The 20,788-nt window shown below is 40.1% G+C and overlaps 1 protein-coding gene across 3 annotated transcripts in view; it reads left to right on the top strand.

The window, feature by feature from the left end:
* The window catches only part of CERKL (ceramide kinase like), a 119,006-nt gene that overhangs the window by 48,932 nt on the left and 49,286 nt on the right, over positions 1 to 20,788 (top strand). For all 3 annotated transcript variants that reach the window (XM_040971816.1, XM_040971815.1, XM_040971814.1), the window contains exon 2: positions 4,387 to 4,629. In XM_040971816.1, the coding sequence (XP_040827750.1) occupies positions 4,387 to 4,629 (243 nt within the window). The remainder of the gene's footprint in view (positions 1 to 4,386; positions 4,630 to 20,788) is intronic.

The following is a 20,788-nucleotide window of genomic DNA, read 5'->3' as shown; positions in this document are numbered from 1 at the left end:
CACCATTTAGATATTGGCTAAAGTTGGATTTTAATCATTTTGTTGTGACAATAGCAGCATGGAAGATAAGCAGTCATGGAACTTTTGTATTTCTGTTAATCTTTGTCTTTCAGCTCCATACCCCTCACATGACCACAGCATCATTGGGTTAAATTTAGTCATAGGTACAATACATTAATAGGTATTGGAATTTATCTTCTTTATGCTTTTTAGATACAGATATTTGTAACTAGATTTAAAAAATTTTTTTTTACTGAAAAATCAGATTTACAGGGACAAAGATTTTCATCTGCTAGTTTATTCCTCAACAGTTGAGTGCAACAGCTGGAGCTGAGCTGATCCTAAGCCAGGAGCCGGGAGCCAGGAACTTCTTTTGGGTCTCCCATGTGGTTGCAGGGTCCCAAGGCTTTGGGCTATTTCCTACTCTTTTCCTAGGCCACAAGCTGGATGGGAAGTGGAGCAGCTGGGTTGTGAACCAGCACCTATGAGGGATCCTTGCATGTACGAGGCAAGGATTTTAGTCACCATGCCACCATTCCGTGCCATGTTACTAGCTGCTTTATGGCATAGTTTTGATATGTTTGCTGATTCTAAGATGATTCTTTTGGGTTTCCAAACATATATCACCCTCTCCTCCTACTACTACTTAGCATCTGTGCTTGATTTTCCTTATATTTTGGATAGAATGTCTAGAATAATTTGAAATAGGGTTGTAATAGATATCCTTGTCTCTTTTCTGTAAATTTCATCTGGTTTGCACGAAGTGTGAGATTGACCATTGGCCTAACATCTTTAATATGCACTTATAAAAGAGAGCTTGAATTTTAGTAGTCATTGATTTGCTAATTAAAATTTACACATTTAGATTGGTTAGATAGGAATAAATTCTAGTGTTCTACATTGCAGTTGGGTGACTAGTTAATGAGGGTCTGTTGTAGGTTTCAAAAAAGGATTTTCAGGGTTTCCAACCAAGAAATGAATGTTTGAAGTGATGCACTGGCTAATACTATACTTTGATAATTCATGTTATACGTACATGAAAACACTGTATCCTATTTATGTGTACAATTATATCAACTTTAAAAAAATCAAATTAGAATGGTATTGTGCACAACACCCGGAAAAGGGTCAGATAATGGCCCCAATGCTTGGTGCGTGGACACTTGTCACTAAGGTGAGAGACTGTGGCCCGGCCCTGAGCACTGGCTATTTGGGCAGTGAGCCAATGGCTTAAAGATATTGTTGTCATTCTGCCTCCCCCACAGTTCTTTCCTTGTCTCCATCTCTGTTATTCTGCCTTTAAAGTAAGTAGAATAAATCTTTAACATGTAATACAGGACCTGAAGTAGACTGTTTGCATTTCTCATTTTTTATTTCCCACTTTTACTTTTCCTTAAATGGCTATTTGGTTTTTCCCTTCCACTCTTACCTTCCTTTCCCTCTCCTCCTCTTCTTTCCTACACTCTTACTTTTCATTTGTTCAACTACATTAAGATAAACAAAAACATACATGTGATGTGATCCAGGAAGCAGTATTTCAGGATTATTCTGGAAGTTATTTCTAGCATAGATTATAGCTGCATAAAACTATGCTATAACAAGCTTATAGCCACATGCTTCCTCACAAATCAACACCCTCTGACAAATATACACAGTTTTCACGATTAATAGGCGGATCATAATTGATAACCAAAGACACTTATTGTACATCAGTCTCAGGGACCAGTAAGTCCCTCTTGACATTTCTTTGCTTCTGGTTCATGTGACCATGCAGAGCAGAAACTGATATCCCTGGTACTCATTTTTTCAGTGAGCCAGTCCAGTTTGTGACTTTTACTAAATAATAGCAGCCTGTTGGATGACCAGTGTTTCATATCACAAGCTGTATCCAACTTCCATTCCTCTTTCAACATTAATACAGTATGATTTCATTCCTTCAGGGGTTGCTTCTTCCTCCCCAGAATTAGAATCTTGGTCTCATGAATTTTTTCTCTTCTAATTTAAAAATACTTAAAAATTTATTTTATGATACAGTCCCATAGGCTCTGGGATTTCTTCTCTCCCCATTTCCAATTTCCATCTCCTCACTATTTCCCCCAAACTATTACAATAGCATACTCCTTCAACAGCCATGAGGCCATCTTTCTGCTATTTAAGTATATCCTGACATTGTAGATAGAGGTAGTGGCAGTGAGTCCAGCGGCCTATTGTCAAGATGCATTCAACAGTTTCGTTGGGAATCCATCTTTGCTTTGGAAGTAGAGATTTATACTGTGTTGTATCTTCACATCTTGATGTATAGTCCCCATTCTATGTTTCCTCTAGCTGACTGTGTGTCTCTTCTAATACATCAGTTTTTCTTCTGTTGTTGGCAGATGATGGGACATTGTTTTCAAGTTGCATGTCTTTTTAAATGACGATATTTATAAAAGGTGAACAAATTTTAGGTATTTCATGGTACAAACTTACAAGCGTAGTGATACCTCCCACTCTGTCTTCTCTCCCACTTGCCTTGCCCTTTCCTTCCATATTTAAAATTTTTTACAATGACATACTTTCAGTTCACAAACGCTTAAGTAATAAACCCAACAATTAGTAAGTAGAAAAGTGCTGTCCCTCAAAAATATTGATAAAATTTGTAAACTATTAAATCTCAGAATACCAATTTCACCCACATAGATTATGTATTTTTGTACTCTGTGTATTAGTTGCATCAGATCAGGAAAAAACATAGGATATTTGTTTGGGACAGGTTTATTTCACTAAGCTTACTAATTTGCAGTTGGATTTATTTAGCTATACAAGATAGGATTTCATTTTTTATGGCTGAGTAGTACTATATAGTTTATATATAACCATGTTTTCTTTACCCAGTCATTTGTTGACAGAAATTTGGGTTGATTTCACATTTTATCTATTGTGAAATGAGCTGCTATAAGCATGGGAGCAGAGATACTCTGATATGCTGATGTCATTTCATTTGGATAAATTCCCAGGAATGGTATGTCTGGGACATATTGTAGATTGATTTTCAGATCTCTGAGGAATACCCACAACTGTGTTTCATAATGGTTGTACTGGTTTACATTTCCACCAACAGTATATTAGGATACCTTCCCCATGTCCTTGGCAGCATTTGTTATTTTTTGATTTTCAAATAATAGCAAAATTGGGGAGAGGTGAAACCTCATTATGCTCATTGCAGTTTCTATTTGTGTTTCCCTGATGCCTAGTGATAATGGGCATTTTTCCATGTGTTTGTTGCCATTTGTGGTTCATCTTTTGAAAAACACCTGTTCATATCCTTTGCCCATTCCTTAACTGGGTTCTGTTGTTGAGTTGCTTGTGTTCTCGCTGGGTCCTGGACATTAACTCTGTGTCGGTTATTTAAGTTGCAAATATTTTCTCCCATTCTTTTGGTTGCTTCTTCACATTGCTGATGCTTTTCTTTGCACTACAGAAATTTCTTAGCTTGATCTAACCAATTTGTTTATTTTTGCTTTCATTGCCTGTAACACATGCGTGTTTTCCAAGAATTCTTCGCCTAGGCTAATGTCTTGCAGAGTCTCCGATGTTTTCCTCTACTAATTCAATGGTATCAAATCACAGATTTAGATCTTTGATCCAATTTGAGCATAAATGAGGGATGGGTACAAGATCTCCGTGCTCTCTTCAAACAAGTGACTAAGTTTGGTTTCCCTGTGCTGTGTGTAACTGCCTACAAACTTTTAGTTTCTATTGCATTGTTCTTTTAAGAGAAACAAGACTCCCAGAAGAATCCAGTTGAGCTTGAATTTTTGTGGAGCTAAAAGAAAGAAGGGCTGTTTTTATTTTTTTTTTATTTTTTTTTTATTATTTTTTTAATTGGAAAGGCGGATATACAGAGAGGAGAGACAGAGAGGAAGATCTTCTGTCCGATGATTCACTCCCCAAGTGAGCGCAACGGGCCGATACTATGCCGATCCGAAGCCAGGAGCCTCTTCAGGGTCTCCCACGCGGGTGCAGGTTCCCAAAGCTTTGGGCTGTCCTCTGCTGCTTTCCCAGGCCACAGGCAGGGAGCTGGAAGAGAAGCGGGGCTGCCGGGATTAGAACCGGCGCCCATATGGGATCCCGGGCGTGCAAGGCGAGGACCTTTAACCACTTGCGCCACCGCGCCGGGCCCAAGAAGGGCTGTTTTTAAAGAAAGCTGTAGATTGTAACAAAGAAGCCATATTGGGGGAACTGTTACTAGTCAGCCAACCACAATTTTCAGTGTTAAAAGGGAAACAAAAGCTTACAGGACAATTCATGAAATTACGAATAAGAAAGATTTGGGGGCTTTATTTCTTATTTACACATTTATGATACAATGTTGTTGGTTAACCATGTTGTTTTTTTTTGTTTTAGGTGATGCCAAGTTGAATTTGCAATGTAAAGAAGAATTTATTGAACTTAAGAACATATTCTCTGTGAAACTGAAACGGCGTCTTTGTATTAAACAACCAGGAAGTGGCACTTTACTAGGCATCACACTTTTCATCTGCTTGAAAAAGGGACGAAATAAATTAAAGAATTCTGCACTTGATCTTATTAATTTAAGTGAAGATCATTGTGATGTGTGGTTTAGACAGCTCAAGAAAATTTTGGCAGGTGAGTACTCCCTATGGGAAAATTTAATAGCCTTATTTATGTCACTTATTAATCTAAACAGATTATGTTTATGATTAAAAACTATTGGTGATGTTGAAGTAGATGGCTTGTAATTCTAATTTAATGAGTGTGTTTTTTTTTATGAGATGGGGTTTAACCTTGCCATACGCTTTTTTCATGATATGGTTCTATAGGTACAGAGATTCCCTCCTTCACCTTTTTCCCCTGCCCCCACAGTTTTCACCATATTATTACAGTCCTTTAACAGTCACAGGTCCAACATTCTGTTTAGTGTATCATGGCATTGTAGGTAGACAGTCTGGTATCCTATTGCCAAAGTATATCTGACAGTTTCATTAGATGGGGTCCTTTTATTTGGTAATAGAGATTCATACTGAAATGTATCTCTATTTCCCAGCTGTTCTCCATTATACAGTTCATGTATGAAAATACATATATATATATATATATACTTACCTGTCATTGGCATGATCCCATTTTCTCTCTTCACTCAGCTAATGTGATATATTACTTTGATTTCCATTTTCACCTATTGCCCTCTATGGATAAATCTGGCTTTATCATTATATACAATCTTTTGAATATATTGTTGAGTTCTAATACTGAGTTTTTGCACCAATATTCATACAGTAAGCTGATTTGTGTTCTTGTGTTTTGTAGTGTTTTCTAGTTTAGACACAGTAGTAATTCTGTCATCAAAAGAATGATTTAGGAAGTAGATCTTTAGTGACCACTTTCATAAACTTGGGAGATCTGAAATGACATAGTTTTGAAGTTAGTTCACTTGTGAGTCTTATTTGGAAGTAGGTTTTCTGTTGTTTCTCTTGGGCTAACTTAGAATTTTTCCATCCACATTAGTGACAACTGTGTATGTTGAGTATTTTGAGAAGAAGAATTTTTTTTTTAAATTTTGTCAATCTTTACATAGTTAATTTGGGCAAAAAGGGTCAAGGGCTACAGGAAAGTGGGTAAGACTATTATTTCCATATTGTTTCCTTCATATATCTGAGGTAGAGGGGGATATTGAGGGAGAAGCCCCACCCTGTTTCCCACCCACCCCAAGTCCCGCATGTGGGGCATGCTCCGAGATACTCGTTGACGTGGTTTCAATAGGTCACCAGTTTTGAAATTGCTGCCAATCTTGCCTCTCCAAACATGATGAGGTTGTTGAAAGATCCATTAATTGACATTGTCCATCATAGCATATCTATTTGCCTGGTATTTTGTTGCCAACCTATAGCTGAGGTGGTTGGTTAACTTGTTCCATCTTCTGTCCCTTCATGGTTTGGGTTCTGAGTCTGGCATTTCACTTGGGGAGATCACCAAAGAAACTTCATCTGAGATGTTCCCAGGCCAGATACTTGTATGCACCAGCAAGCACAGGGCCCAGCCCAGTCCATCACCCGGTCAGCTGGTAGTTGCAATTGCTGGGTTGGTTCTGTTTTCAGCCCCGCCTTCTACTGGAACCAATGGGTGTTGCAGTCCAGCCTGGTTCTGCACAGCACATACTCGGTCTTCACCGAAACCAGTGGGAGCTGCATCCTGATGAGAGCGGCCCACAATAACCCCCACCAGGCCCACCCCCTACCCTGGTTTGCCAATATGTGTGGCAGACCAGTCCAATCTGTCCCACATCCCCCCGACTCTCGTACATGGCAAATGGCATTGAAGCTTGGATCCATCTAACCAGCTCAACAGTCAAGCCTTCGCGGGTGTGGTTGAGTGCCTCTCTGTCTAGCCACCTCAGCCCCTGTCCTAGTTCTCGTGCCCTCCCGTGAGAGTGGTAACCCAAGAGGGGGGAACCCACTATTTCCCTCCCAGGTCTCTCCCGGATTGTTCACTTTCCAGGTGGTTCTGCAGTTTAACTTGACAGGATTAGCCCCAGCGCCAGTTTCTGCCAGCTGATGCTACGGCTATGCCCAAACAGCCCTCTCCCATTCTAATTGTAGGTTGCACCCATAGGAACAATCCACCTATCCTGGGTTTTACCTGATCTAGTCCACATGAGGCGCACAGGTGTTGTGGGCCTGCTTAGTCTGGTCTGCCCCCATCCCAGTCCATGCTCTCCAGTGGGAGAAGCTGTCCAGCAGGGGAACCACCCCCAATGACATTTTAACAATTAAGGTGCATAACTGGTTTGGGGGAGTTACAGAGAAATCTCTCAAACTTCGGTGATGGGTACTTATTCTTTGTGCTCTATCTAACAGGGTATGTGTGAGTCTTTGATGTCCTATCTTTCTTTATTGTTCTCTGCTTATCTATTCCTATTTGTGTGTGTGTGTGTGTATGTGTGTGTGTGTGTGTGTGTGTGGGTGTGTTGAGGGGGAGGAGATTCTGGGGCAACCTTGTTGGTCATTAATGATAATCTTCTTTGGGTTTGTGATTTATGCTCTGCTAGTTGAAAGTTTTTAAAGCTGTATTTAGTCTAAGGTTAATAGTACAGAAAAGAACATGCTTATCAGATTCCATTCCTTGTGAATTCAATGCAAATTAAATCTCTAAATCATGGTTTGCATTCTGTGCAGTAAATAACATAAATGCAATTGCAAGGCAATTTGGATTTCTAGACTTTATACAGTATGGATTTTGATTTGAGGGCTTTTTTTTTTGCCTCATGGGTTTGTAGATCAGGCTTACTTTTCTTTTAGCTCATTTCTTCCTAACGGCCTCATTGATTGGATGGCAGCAGTTGCTATAATAGATGATAAAATAGCATGGCAGAGAATAAAGATAATTACCAAATGCAGAGTAATTAGAACCTTCCAGGTCGAGTATCACTAATCAAGAAGATGACCCACACTGCTCAAGGGCAGCCAGCCAATAAGACTCTGCCCATGTAAGACTTGCATGGTCTATAAAACAAAAATGTACCATTTGGGTCTGGAGTGGTGGCCTAGTAGCCAAAATCCACGCTTTGCTTGCACTGGGGTCCCATATGGGCACCAGTTCTAATCCCAGCAACTCCATTTCGCATCCAGTTTCCTGCTTTTGGCCAGGGAAAGCAGTTGAGGACAGCCCAATGGCTTGGGACCCTACCACCTGCATGGGAGACCTGGAAGAAGTTCCTGGCTCCTGGCTCCAGATTGGCGCAGCACTGGCCGTTGTGCTCACTTGGGAAGTGAATCATCGGACGGAAGATCTTCCTCTCTCTTTCCTTCTTTCTGTATATCTGACTTTGCAATAAAAATAGATAAATCTTTTTTAAAAAAATGCACCATTTGAGAAAGTAAAGCTCTGGCACTGAAGCTCTGAAGAAATGTTCTTCCCTGGGGATGAGGAAAGCGCATTTCTTTTCTTTTTTTTTTTTAATTTGATATATTTTTTATTGGAAAGGCAGATATTTGGAGAGAAAGAAATACAGAGAGAAAGATCCTTTATCTGTTGGTTCACTCCCCAAGTGGCTGCAACGGCTGGTGCTGAGTTGATCTGAAGTCAGGAGCCCTCAGGAACTTGTTCTGGGTCTCCCACGTGGATACAAGGTCCCAAGGTCCTGGGCCATCCTCTAGGAAAGCAGCGTTCTAACTGCATCTAACCTGTGAAACTCTACAAATAAGCAGAGAACACGAATAGCAAAGCTGACATTCAGTACAAGCAACTTGACAAGCGTAGAGGGTCTTGTCCGAGAACAAAACACTGTCAAAATATTTTTATGAAATTTCAGTTTAAGTTTAAAAACTTAGTTATATTGACATTACAAACTAAACCTTTTAAAGTCTGAGTCATTATTAAAGATGATTACCTATTCACAGATAATAATATGCCTTTTACTCACTGCCACACAGAGATGTCATAAATGTCTTATAGTTTCTTAAATACTTGTTCTTGGCAACCATTTTAAATGAACAGAATTATCATGTAATTGTTTTCAATAAAAGTTGCTCATAAATACATAGTCTAACAATTTTCCCTGTCATAACATTTGTTTTTACAAACTAAAACATACACGTATTTTACTAACTACTGAAGTTGAGTTAAAAAAACATGTTGGAGTTGGCATTGTGGCATAGCAATTAAAGCTACTGCCTGCAGGTGAACATCCGATATGGACATCAGATTGATTCCTGGCTACTCTGCTTCTTATCCAGCTACCTTCTAAATCCATGGGAAAGCAGCAGGTGGCAGCCCAAGTGTTTGGGCTCCTGTATCCATGTGGGAGACCAGAAGCAGCTCATGGCTTCAACCTAGCGCAATTCTGGCTATTGCAGCCATTTGGGGAATGAACTAGCAAATGGAAATCCCTGCTTCACTCCTTGCCTCCCTCCCTTTACCTTCCAAATAAATCTTCTTAATAATATATTTCTAAGTTAATGGTGTTTTAAAAAATATTCCTTGATTTTTTTTTTATCACTTTCTGAGCTGGATATTCAGAAAAAGTAGATTCTGTTGTATTCTTAGTAACCAGTAGCACCATTTAGTTCTTTGAAGGACATACATGTTTTACTAAATTTTTAATTTTACTCCATCCATTTGGTTCTCTCCTAAAATGTCTACTTGCATGCATTTAAAACTGATATGCTTAGTAAAGGAATAGTGGAAGCAATTGTTTTCTTGAATATAGCATATTAGTTCAAAATTTTGAGCCATTTCCATTCCAGTGTGGCAGTGTGAAAAATTCACTGTGTGTAAGGCGCTGTGGACACAACAAGCCACATCATTAGGCTGCCAAGAATTTAGCATCATAGAACTGAGAAGTTGTATGATAGTGTGACGGCTCATTTGGCTAATCCTCCCCCCAAAGTGCTGAGATCCCATATGCATGCTGATTTGTTTCCAGGCTGGTCTACTTCCCATCCAGCTCCTTGCTTGTGGCCTGGGAAATTAGTGTAGGGTGGCCCAAAGCCGTGAGACCCTACATCTGTGTGGGAGATGTGGGAGAAGCTCCTGGCCTCAGATCAGCGCAGTCCAGGCTATTGCAGCCATTTGGGGAGTGAACCAGCAGATGGAAGATCTTAGTCTTTGCTATCCGTAAATCAGCCTTTCCAATTAAAATAAACCTTAAAAGAAAATTTAAAATGATGTTGCAAGTGAGAAAGCAAAATCTTTGAATAACTGCAGATCATCAAAAAGGATGGTATTTTTTGAGACACATGCAATATAAATTTCATTTTTGGAATATTTACCCTTATTAGCAATTTCTTTTTCACTAAAAATTAAGAGGTTCTGATTAAGTAGATCTAAACAGGCTGCAGAAACTGGTTTCTTTTAGAAATATCTTTAGTGATTCTAATGTGTTGCCAAATTCAAGAACAATGACTGTTAAATATTCAGGTAAAACAATTGGGTTTCATGAACATAATTAGAATACAGCATTCCACAATCACCAAATATCCTTGCATGGATTAATTGTGGGTTTCAGCATATTCTTTTGTATTAAAGGTTAATCAATCCTTATTTCTGAATCATTTAAAGTTTACACTTACTTTCAAGTTTCTGTTAAAAGCCCGGTATAGGGTTCCTTCCGAACTTGTTTTTCTTCTAACATCAGTTCCAATTTGGTCACTAGCTTTTCAACTGATATCAAGTAGAGTTAAGGCTGCAGACACTTCCTGTTTATTCTTGGGATGAGTGACTTCAGCTAGTCTTCCCAAGGGGTTGGGAATGCTACAGTGTTGGCCATTGTAGCATCTCTGTTCCAAGGAGAATATTATATTTTGCTTGTAATCAGTGTTATTCATATTGAAAGACAACTGGCACATAGAATAATGATGGTCCTTCAGTTACTGGCAGAGAATTTTGAGAACAGGAGATAAGTAGTATGCTATTTTGGGGGGTCTCTTTATTTTATGATACAGTGAAGTACTTCTTTTTATTATCGTTTTACGATACAGTTCCATAGGCCCTGGGATTTCCCTTGCCCCCCCCCCCCAATTCCCTCTCCCTCACTGAGTTCCCCTGTTTCATTACTGTAGTGTGGTTCTTCATACATTGTCATATGTCCATCACTGCGGGCATGGACAGGTTGCAAATCCTTTTCCTGGGGAAAAGTGCCTTCCATTGTGTAACTAAACATCTTTGGGGAAACAGTTTAGGTGGGCATTGTCAGATTTTATGTGGTTATAATGAAGTACTAAGTAGACTGTAAATGTTTCTGGTAAATGCTGAATTAAGATTGCTTGCTGTTAAATAAATTAATATTTCTTTATTGAATTATAGTGAAGTCATTATTTAAAAAAATTAATCCTAATGATAATAGCTGACATTTGTTAAGCATTTATAGCATGTCAGATACTTCTGTAAGCAAATTTTATCTCATTAAATCCTCATAAGAGCACCAGGAACAAACTGAATTTTGTATAAAAAACTGAAGTTACTTATGGCTGAGTGTGTGTGTGTGTGTGTGTGTGTGTGAGAGAGAGAGAGAGAGAGTGTGTTGAGGAATTAAAATAATACAGCACTTAGAAAACAGTGAATTCTAATTTTAGTTTGGCTTATCCAGTAAGTACAATCCACTTCAGGATAGTGTCTCATCATATTTCAGGGTTTGCCCCTACTCTTCTAGAAAGAGCATATGAGTTAGAATTCATGCTCTGGTCCCAAACTTCTGTGGACTCGCTCCAAGCCTCTCTAGCACCCACCAGAGGTTTGATCTTAGATGAAAACTAGTTTTTGTTTTTGTTTATCTTTAAAGAAATCCACTTTATTTCAGAAAAGCTTTAAGTTTGCAAAACAAAAACTGTAAATAATACAAAGCATTCCCACAGGCCCTTCAACCTTGTCACAATGAATCACATCCAGAAGAGACAAAGAGACAAACAGATCATCTATTCTCTCCTTCACAACCCTGAGTGGCTGCAACAGCCAGGGCTAAGTAAGGCACCCACATTACAGCTATTTGAGGGCCAGCCATCAATGTGGGAGATATGGGTGCCTTACTTAGCCCTGACCTGTTTATCTCTTTGTCTCTTCTGTTAGTGAATTCTAACTCACATGCTCTTTCTAGAAGAGTAGGGGCAAACCCTGAAATATGATGAGACACTATCCTGAAGTGGATTGTACTTATTGTGGTAGGTGAGTGTCTATCCTGAGAAAAGCACTTGAAACACTGGTTAGGAAATACTTACATCTTGTTTGAAGATTCTGTCTCCAGTATTCATTTCTTAACATTTTGATCAGAGCTCCAGCCTCTTGAAATAGGCAACACAGAGAAAGAATTCTTATCTGTGTCGTATTCCCTGAGATCTTCCAGTTATCTAAGGGCTAACTGGACTTGCATGTTAAGATGGCAAGTCCCAAAGGAAGTTTTAAAACTTTGATTTTGTGATTGATGATTAGGTTTTGCTGCTTAGCATATTTTCCCAAGCCACACACACACACACACACACACACACACACACACACACACAAACTGAAAGTTGAATCTAGTTCTAAAATAAGAGTGTAATGGAATCTCACTTAATTTTTTCTGTGGAAATAAATGAAGTAAGAAGTAATAAAGCAGCATCCTCACAGTATGCGTAAGTAGGGAATACATAACTTTTCATGATATTCAAGAACTTGTTGTTAAGCCCTCTGGCATTCATTAGACTACCATTAATGGTAATGAAATTTTGTGGTATTTATGTACATCGTTTATGGGGGGAGTTGTAATCTCCTGTATATATTTGCTGATGGAGGTAGATATTTGGAAATTTGCAATGGCAAACTGCTGAAGCTTGGAGGCAATGCTTGAGAATCAACCATTTTTACCCACTAACATCACTGAAAGTAAGGAAATCTATTTTTAGTTAGCTTTTTAAAAAATGTCAAGTAGAAAATAGTAGTTTTCACAGAGTTCATTTTCTCTTTTTTTAAATTATTACTTCATTTTATGACACAGTTCCATAGGCTCTTGGATTCCCCCAAGCCCTCCCCACATATTTAAATTCCTCTATATTGTACAGTAGTATAGTTCATAATTCCATCATTGCGGGCATGGACCATGCAGAGTGTCCAGCATCTTACTGTCCAGATAAATTTAACAGTTTCATTGGGAGACTATTCTTGGTCTGAAAGTAAAGCTGGCAGAAAATCATCCCCTCCAATGAAAAGCCACTATACAAATTCAAGAACAGGAAGAGATACGGAAATTAACAACATCATGAAGTTAATTGACATAGTATTGAGTGACCAATACATTAGAAAATGCAAGTTCCTAACCACATCCTATAACTGCTTTCTTGACATCTCAATTTTAGTTTATACATAACCAGCTGCTATAAACCTTAAAATGGTTATAGGGTACTATTCAGCTGTCTCGCATCTTTTTTCATATTTATATTTAGCAGTTTATAGTATTCAAGCATGATTTTTACTGAACTTTGCGAATTTTAGGATAGTCCATACAGGCTTATAACTCTAACAAGCCATATGTTAACGTCTGAGGAGCAGAGCAGTTTTAGGAGGGGTATACAGAGAAATTGCCAATACCTTAATGAGGAGTAACTGATCTTTGTTTTCTACCTATTAAGGTATATGGGAGTCCAAGCTGAATTTTCCTGTCTGTCCTAAGCTTTCCTTATTGGTCTCTGTCTGACTATCTGATCTGGTTTTGGGGGCTCTAGAGTGACCCTGATGGTCATTGCAAGAGAGGGTGGGGCGCCAAAGTTGTAACTAAGTAAGGACCAGAGAAAGCTCCTCTCCTGAGTCCCAAAGGAAGTTTACTGTTCTTCTGTTTCTGAGGACTGCTCAGGGCTCCTGGGTGTTGTTCTGATGACATTAGACCCTGTGAGGAGGGTTCTGGGCTTCTTCCATCCCAAGTGGGAGATCCGATAGGGAATGGTTGACCTCAGAATTCTTAGCCTATGAGGGCACTACAATTCCCTGTGATCTCCTTGACAGTTGTGATATAGTCCTTAGTGCCCATACTGATAGTCCTTAGTAAGGTACCCGGAGTCTCCGGGGTTAGGATACAAGCCTCCTCCTGTTCCACTCTGGGGTCCCCTCCTGTCCTGTGCATATCACCACCTGTTGAAAGGCTGTCAGGATCGCAATTGGATCCCACCGTATGTCTTTTCTCTTTTTACTTTGTCTTCTTTTAATGAAATGACAAGAGATGGGAAAGAGGAAGGCCATTATGGCAGGGTTCCTGGGTCTTTCATAACACAATGACAAGCTGTGCACTCTGTTCCCACTGCTTTTCACCTGCCAGTTCTTGGAGTAGCAAATCTAACAACTTCCTTCTGACTACATGGCACCCCTGCTTAGTTACTCAGTCAAATTCTGTTTGAAGTTCAAGGCCTGGGCGAAAAAATAAAATAAAATAACAAAACTGCAATTGTGACTGAACCATACATGGAGACCCCTACCTTTGACTTCCGATTGTGCATCATGTGGGGTGGTGAGCTACTAGGCTGTAGGCTGTTTTAAACAGGGGTTGTCACGTGTTTGGAATAGTGTTTTACATATAATAAATGCTTAACAGAAATTCATTAGAACTTTTTATGTCTAATGATGCATAGAGTGCCTGACCAGTAATTGCTGGCAAGCTGAATATATTGTGTCAGGCATTGTCCTTGTTGCTCTTGGCATACAGCAACTCATTTTATCTTTATTGCAACACTTTGAATGTGGCCAAGTCTTTTTTGTTCTTACATGGTTAAGGAAACAACTTGGAGATCGACTTGCCCTGGTTTAGGCAGTTATAAACTGGGAGAGGAAGATTTCACATCCTCATTTTTTAAGTTAAAAACCTACATGGGTTTCCATTCTACCACATTGTCTCCTATCAGAATATTTAAATCCTTAACTTTTAAAGGAAACTGTTAGTATGCATTTTTTTGAAAGACAGGAAATAAGTATGTCATGTAGTCAGAATTATCATTGTTTATACAGTGATGTTTATACATTTTGGGAAGTCTGAAGCATTAGAGAAGATTCTATCAGTGGGTCATGCAGATGGAAGACTTTGAAGAATCTGGTGGAATTAGCCAGGAAGACCATCTGATGCTGGACTCTTGATATTCAGCAAGGGGCAGCATTCCTCTAAAATGTAAGGGGATGGCAGTAGTGATAGGCATAGCGCAAACCGGTGTCCACTTTAACCCCTGCTTTTCTTTCTAGGAATAGTGTCATAGATGAAATATCTATATATTATCTGACTATCATACCAGAAATTAAGATTTGCTCTTTGTAATATGTAACAAATGAAAGACTCAAACCCAAACTTTGCAAGGTGTTGTTTTCAGACTTTTAAAAATGCCCCTCACCAACATTAGAAAGTCAGATTGGGATGGTGGCACAGCCCAGCTGGTTCGGAGGGATGACCGCCCTAGACTTCAGTGGTTAGGAACAATATATATTTTTTATTTCAATAAATAGGGAAAACTGTATGTATTGCATTTGTGAACTAACATATGTAAAAGATGGGATTTTTATTGACAGGATGTGGTTTGGTTCCTGGACTTGCTGTTTGCTAGTGATGTGCCTTCATATCTTCCTTTGGTCTTTGATGTGTTTGTAAAATGCAGTTGTTATTCTTAGTCTTGATAGGTTATCAAGACTCTTAAACTTCTATTAAAAAAAAACACACAGATCTTCAACCAAGGGGACTTGTAACTGCTACCTAACAATGCTGTCAGCTTTTGTTGAGTTTCTTTGGGATGTGTGCCCCTACACTGCTATGCTCTTCATTAAATGTCATCTTACAGAGGGCTGGGTGGGCGGTACTGCCTATTTACTAACAGTTCATCGCTATGATCACTGTCATCATAATCAAGATTTTTTGGTGTGCCAGGGAACATATTATGTATTTGAAGTATGCCAACTGATAATTTTTACAGTATTCCTGAGACAAGTACTTTTACTGCTTCAGGCTGGGAGGAGGACTTGAAGGGGTGCAGAGTTTGCACAAGTTCACACAGCTGTCAAGGCGTGGAACTGGCACTCGGAGCTGGGCCATCTGGTTCCAGTGGAGTTGTTCTTCACCAGCTATATTCTCTCAACACCTAGAGAGTTGGAAGGCAGATTTCATAGTCTGAAGTGCTGCTGCAAAGAAAATCTAATGTCACCCGGATATTGTTTTATTAGCTGCTGGTTTTGAGATAACAAATTGTGCCATCTTCATAACTCTCACTTGGTTGTATATATAATTATACATTAACTGTAAATACTCAGTGTTGGTTCTCAGTATAATAGTTTATAGTTAATTCTTACGTAATTTGTCTTTTATGTGTTTGAGGGCTGGATGGTTTCAGGATATTGATTCTTTTTTAAGATTTATTTTTATTGGAAAGTCAGATATACAGAGAGGAGGAGAGACAGAAAGGAAGATCTTCCATCCATTGATTCGTTCCCCAAGTGGCCACAATGGCCGGAACTATGCCGATCCAAAGCCAGGAGGCTGGAGCCTTTTCCGGGTCTCCCACGTGGGTGCAGGGTCCCAAGGCTTTGGACTGTCCTCAACTGCTTTCCTGGGTCACAAGCAGGGAGCTGGATGGGAGGTGGAGCTGCTGGGATTAGAATCAGTGCCCATATGGGATCCCGGTGCGTGCAAGGCGAGGACTTTAGTTGCTAGGCCACCGTGCTAAGGGCGATATTGTTTCATTTTGGAATTTAGTTAAACAGCAATTATAAGCTTGGTTCATGTTAACATTTCATAGTTGATGCCATTTTTATGTACTGGACTGTTACATCCATGGGTACGAATTGAAAATGTCATGCTTATTTGAGGGCTGCCAGACCCCCAAAAGAAGATGGTCAGAATTTTTTGAAATAAAATAAGCTGAGTAAGGAAAATGACATCTCAGTGTTTTATGCATTGGTGGACATGAGTGTCTGGAAATAAAATGAAGCATAAGATTTAGATAGAAAGATACGGAGTTTTCTTGTAACACAAGGTGAAATTGAATTTTCTCTGTGAAAATATTTTGAATCCCCTTAAAACTGCCTTCTGTGGTTTTTCATTCTGGTTATATAAGTATTATAGCATTGTTTAAATTTCATCACAGTAAGGTATTCCACTCACATTGTATGCCTTCCATGCACCAGTCCTGGAATCGGTCATTTTTCTAAGAATTCTTTCCCTTTTAGGGAAACTGACAAAATAAGCAGGATTTAGCAGCTGGGTTTACTCATTGCTTATGGGATATTATAACTTCTAGAAGCTTGGAAGAGACAGGGTTAAGGCGATTTATTAGAACTTTTCAATTTATATGCATATATGTAATTCCTAATGATACAATAATACATGTAACCATATTTTCAATTTGATGTACAAAAATCAATTTCACAGTATCAATAGAATAGTATTAATCACTGTGAAGAATAAGCCAATTGAGTTAAAGATTTGCTGACAGTTCTTTATTTGGCCTTCAGGACCGGATATATATTTCAAGTACTGTGCTAACAATTACTGGATTAATTTCTCCTTCTTGCCATGGTTATGCCATTCATTTGAATACAACTGACCTTATTTCCTTTTTTATTCATTTTCTTCATTTGACCTATCATTTTCATGATACATAATTTTAACACCTAAGACATGTTTCCGTAAGAAGAAAAGTTTTCAATATTTTGTCTCTTCTCTCTTGCTATAGGAAACTAATGTGTTGGTATGGTTTCTCTTTACAGTTATCACCTTTTTTTGCGTAGCTAAAATTTTGTTCATAAAGTAACGCAATATAAATCTTTTTGTAAACTTTAATGCAAGGTTGCTTCAAGTTAATGGAAAAATTCACATGAAAGAAGTTCATTGTGATACAAAATGTAAAGCTCATTCATGGTTTTTCAATGTGTGTGAGTACAAATAGCGTTGCACTGAATAATTTTGTGCCTGTTGGTTCTTGAAGTGAATTTTGAGAAGTGGATTTCGGCCTTAGAGTGCTTACACAGCTTGGGTAGATGTTGACAAGTTCTCTTCCATGGAATTTATACCATTTTCCTGTTTAGCAGCAATGTATGAAAGCTTGCGTTTCTGCATACCATCACTAACAGATGGTATTTTCATGCTTTAGAATGTTTCCAACATGAATGGCAAGAAATGGTATGTTAAGATAGTTTGAATTTGCATTTAAAATATGGGTAAACTTGAGCATTTTTTCTGTTTATGGTCATTTTTAATCATAATTTGGCTGCATGTCACTTGACTACTGCTTTGTGGTCATTTTGTTCTTTTTTTTTACCCCAATTTTTTTTACACTCTTTTCCCTGGATTGTCAAGGGCCAGTGAGAGCTCACGGCGTGCTGCTGGATTTGTGATACTTTCCAAGGCACAGGCCCCTCTGGAGTGAACTGATTACAGGGTGCCCTGTCTTTCAATTTTAACTTTCTTTGTTTTATATTTCAAAATAGATGTGAACATTTTCCTGTGATAGAAGTAGTAGTACTTTTTCTTCCAATACATACTTTTTTTTAAAAAAAAACTTAGAGTTGTAGTTTTTTTCATGAAAATTTTTATTTCAAAACTTTTGCATGGTTGTATTTACACTTTTTATTATTGCGTCTGCTTTTTGAGTCACACTAGAAAAGCTTTATGAGTTTATAGAAAAGATTGATTTTCATACTTCTATAGTTTAATTTTAGACCACATGTTCATTTAGGGTTAATTTGGTCGGTGACATGAGGTATTGATTTTACGTTTAGCAATTTTGTACCCTTTGTGCCAAAGATCTATCTTTGTCCCAGAAAGAATGAGAAAAAAGACTGAAGGAATGAATGTAAAACCTGAAACTGTGAAACTATTAGAAGAAAAATTAGGGAAAAAGCTCCATGCACTTTGACTGGACCATCATTTTCTTTAGAAATGAACGCAATAGCACAGGCAGCAAAAGCAGAAATAGACACAGGATTGCATCACATTGCAAACTTCTGTATCACAGTGGAAGCAATAAAAAAAAAGTGAAGAGATAAAGAATAGGAAAAGACTTTCTTCTTATATATATACATTTTTACTTTTTATTTAAAGATTTATTTTTTTTTATTGGAAAGGCGGATATATAGAGAGGAGGAGAGACAGAGAGAGGAACATCTTCCATTTGATGGTGCAGGGTCCCAAGGTTTTGGGCTGTCCTCGACTGCTTTCCCGGACCACAAGCATTGAGCTGGAAGGGAAGCAGGGCTGCCGGGGATTAGAACCTGCATCCATATGGGATCCCAGCGTGTGCAAGGTGAGGACGTTCAACCACTCTGCTATCGCGCTGGGCCCTAATTTTTATTTTAATGATGTTTACACTGGTGATCAGAGTGGGAAGGACAGAGGATTAGGGAAAAGTGGGTGTGATCATTGTTTCCAAATTTTCTATTTCTTCTTACTGTGTCTAGGGGAAGGAGGGGAGATGAGGGGAGAAGACACACCCAGCCTTTCAATGGCCCCAGTACCTGGGGATAGGGAATGGCCACCTGATATAAACCCAGGGTCCTGATGTGTTGTAGTGCACATGCCAAGGGTTCTGCCCAGGTGGTTTTAATAGTTCTGATATGCTGTTGATCTGGCCATCGAGGGTGAGGGACCATTCCAATGTCCATTGGCTGACACAATCAACCTTACAGTCTCCATTCATCCCAATTTTTGCTGTCATTATTTGCCTGGGGGGGTTGCTCTGTTCTCCTTCTGCTATGCTACTGGATATTCTCTGCAGGCTCCAATGGGCTGCCATATCTCCATGTGTATCCGGGCCTGCCATCCAGTGTTCCATCTTTTCCACTAAGGGGTTGAGTTTTCATAGGCAGGCCTAAGAAACCCGGACCAGGCAACCCAGACCCTGCTGGACACTCCTCTCCCACCCCCCAGGGCTCATGACCCAGCACCCACCATGCAGGCAGGCCCAAGTACCCAAGCCAGGAGACCTGGGCCTTGCCAGTCCCCCTGCAGCTGGGGCTCATGGATCTGGACCCCACTGTGCTTCAGACTGGCATGGCTTGCCTTACCTTGGCTCTACCAGTGGGTGCTTCAGCCTGGGTCTGTCCAGCCTACCCCAATCCCAGCTCTTGCTGCTGGGTATTTCAGCCTAGTCCAGTCCAGCCAGCACCCAGTCCTGGTCCTAATGTGGTGGCATGACCTGCATCCTATCCTGGTTCTCCCATCTGCCAGTGGATATTTCCGAACTGGCCCAGCCTGGTCCGCTCCCAGTCCTGACTCACATGTATGCTGGTGGGTATTGTAACCTGATGTGGTCTGAGCTGCTTCTTGCCTTGGTTGATAAGCTTACCTGTAGGGACTGTGTCCTGGCAGTGGAGTTCCCCAAGCTTCTCTATCAGATCTCCTAGTGGCAGATTTCCTGCACATCAGTGGGACCTTGGCCTAGGTTGACTTTGTCTACCTCTCGTCCTGGCAGGAATGGTATCCTTGCCAAACTGGCCCGCATCCAATCCAGTCCTTACTGTTGGGTGTTACAGCCCAGCCATTACCTGGTCCACTCCCAGACACAGCTCTCACATGATTCACTGGGAGCCGAGATCTAAACCAGACCATTCTATACCCACCCTGGCTCTCACAAGTCCCAGTGCGTACTAGCCCAGTATGCAGTCCTTAGACACAGTCCATGTCCATGCGGAAGGAGATTGCAGCCATGTCCAGCCCAGCCTACTGACCACATTCCAACTCTTGTGCTCAGTGGTGTGAACCCTAAACTAGCTGGGGCATCCCCTTACCTCCCCAGCCAGGCCTGTTCCCAGACACAGATCTTGCACATGCCAGCAGATATTGCAGTTTCACAGTGGTGAACCCACATACCCACCCCCCAATGTAGTGTGCCTCCAGACCTGATCTCTCACATATTGATTAGTGTCATGACCCAGCCTAACTTTATCCACTCCCTGTTTTGACTCACTGGTGAGTACTGTGATCTAGTCCTGCCAGGTAATCCCCAAGCCCTAGGCTTAGTGTGTGTCAGTGAAAAGTATTCAGTGATGTTTTATGCTAAGTACCCCAGCTCAGGTCTCCTATGTGTGCTGGTACTTCAGTCTGAACTTTAGAGGACTTTTCCTTCCCCCCTCCACACCACTTGATCTTAGCACCCTTGCTTACCTGCGAGTACAGTGGCCTTGCCTATGGAGGTCCTGCGACATGAATCCGCAGGTTCCCACTTACCCTCACTTGTGCCACCCTCTCACACCCCCTGTGAGCTCACACCTGCAAGTCCTCACAGTATGCCTCTGGGTGGCCTGAGGACTTTGACAGGCACCACTGGCACCCAGGCAAGTCCAATCCAGGGTTACCTCTACC

The sequence above is a fragment of the Ochotona curzoniae genome, unplaced genomic scaffold (assembly GCF_017591425.1).
Source record: "Ochotona curzoniae isolate NIBS_2020 unplaced genomic scaffold, NIBS_Ocur_1.0 contig_2210, whole genome shotgun sequence".
Lineage (NCBI taxonomy): Eukaryota > Metazoa > Chordata > Mammalia > Lagomorpha > Ochotonidae > Ochotona > Ochotona curzoniae.
Note: the sequence above shows the minus strand (reverse complement) of the source record. Positions and strands in the feature narration are given on the sequence as shown.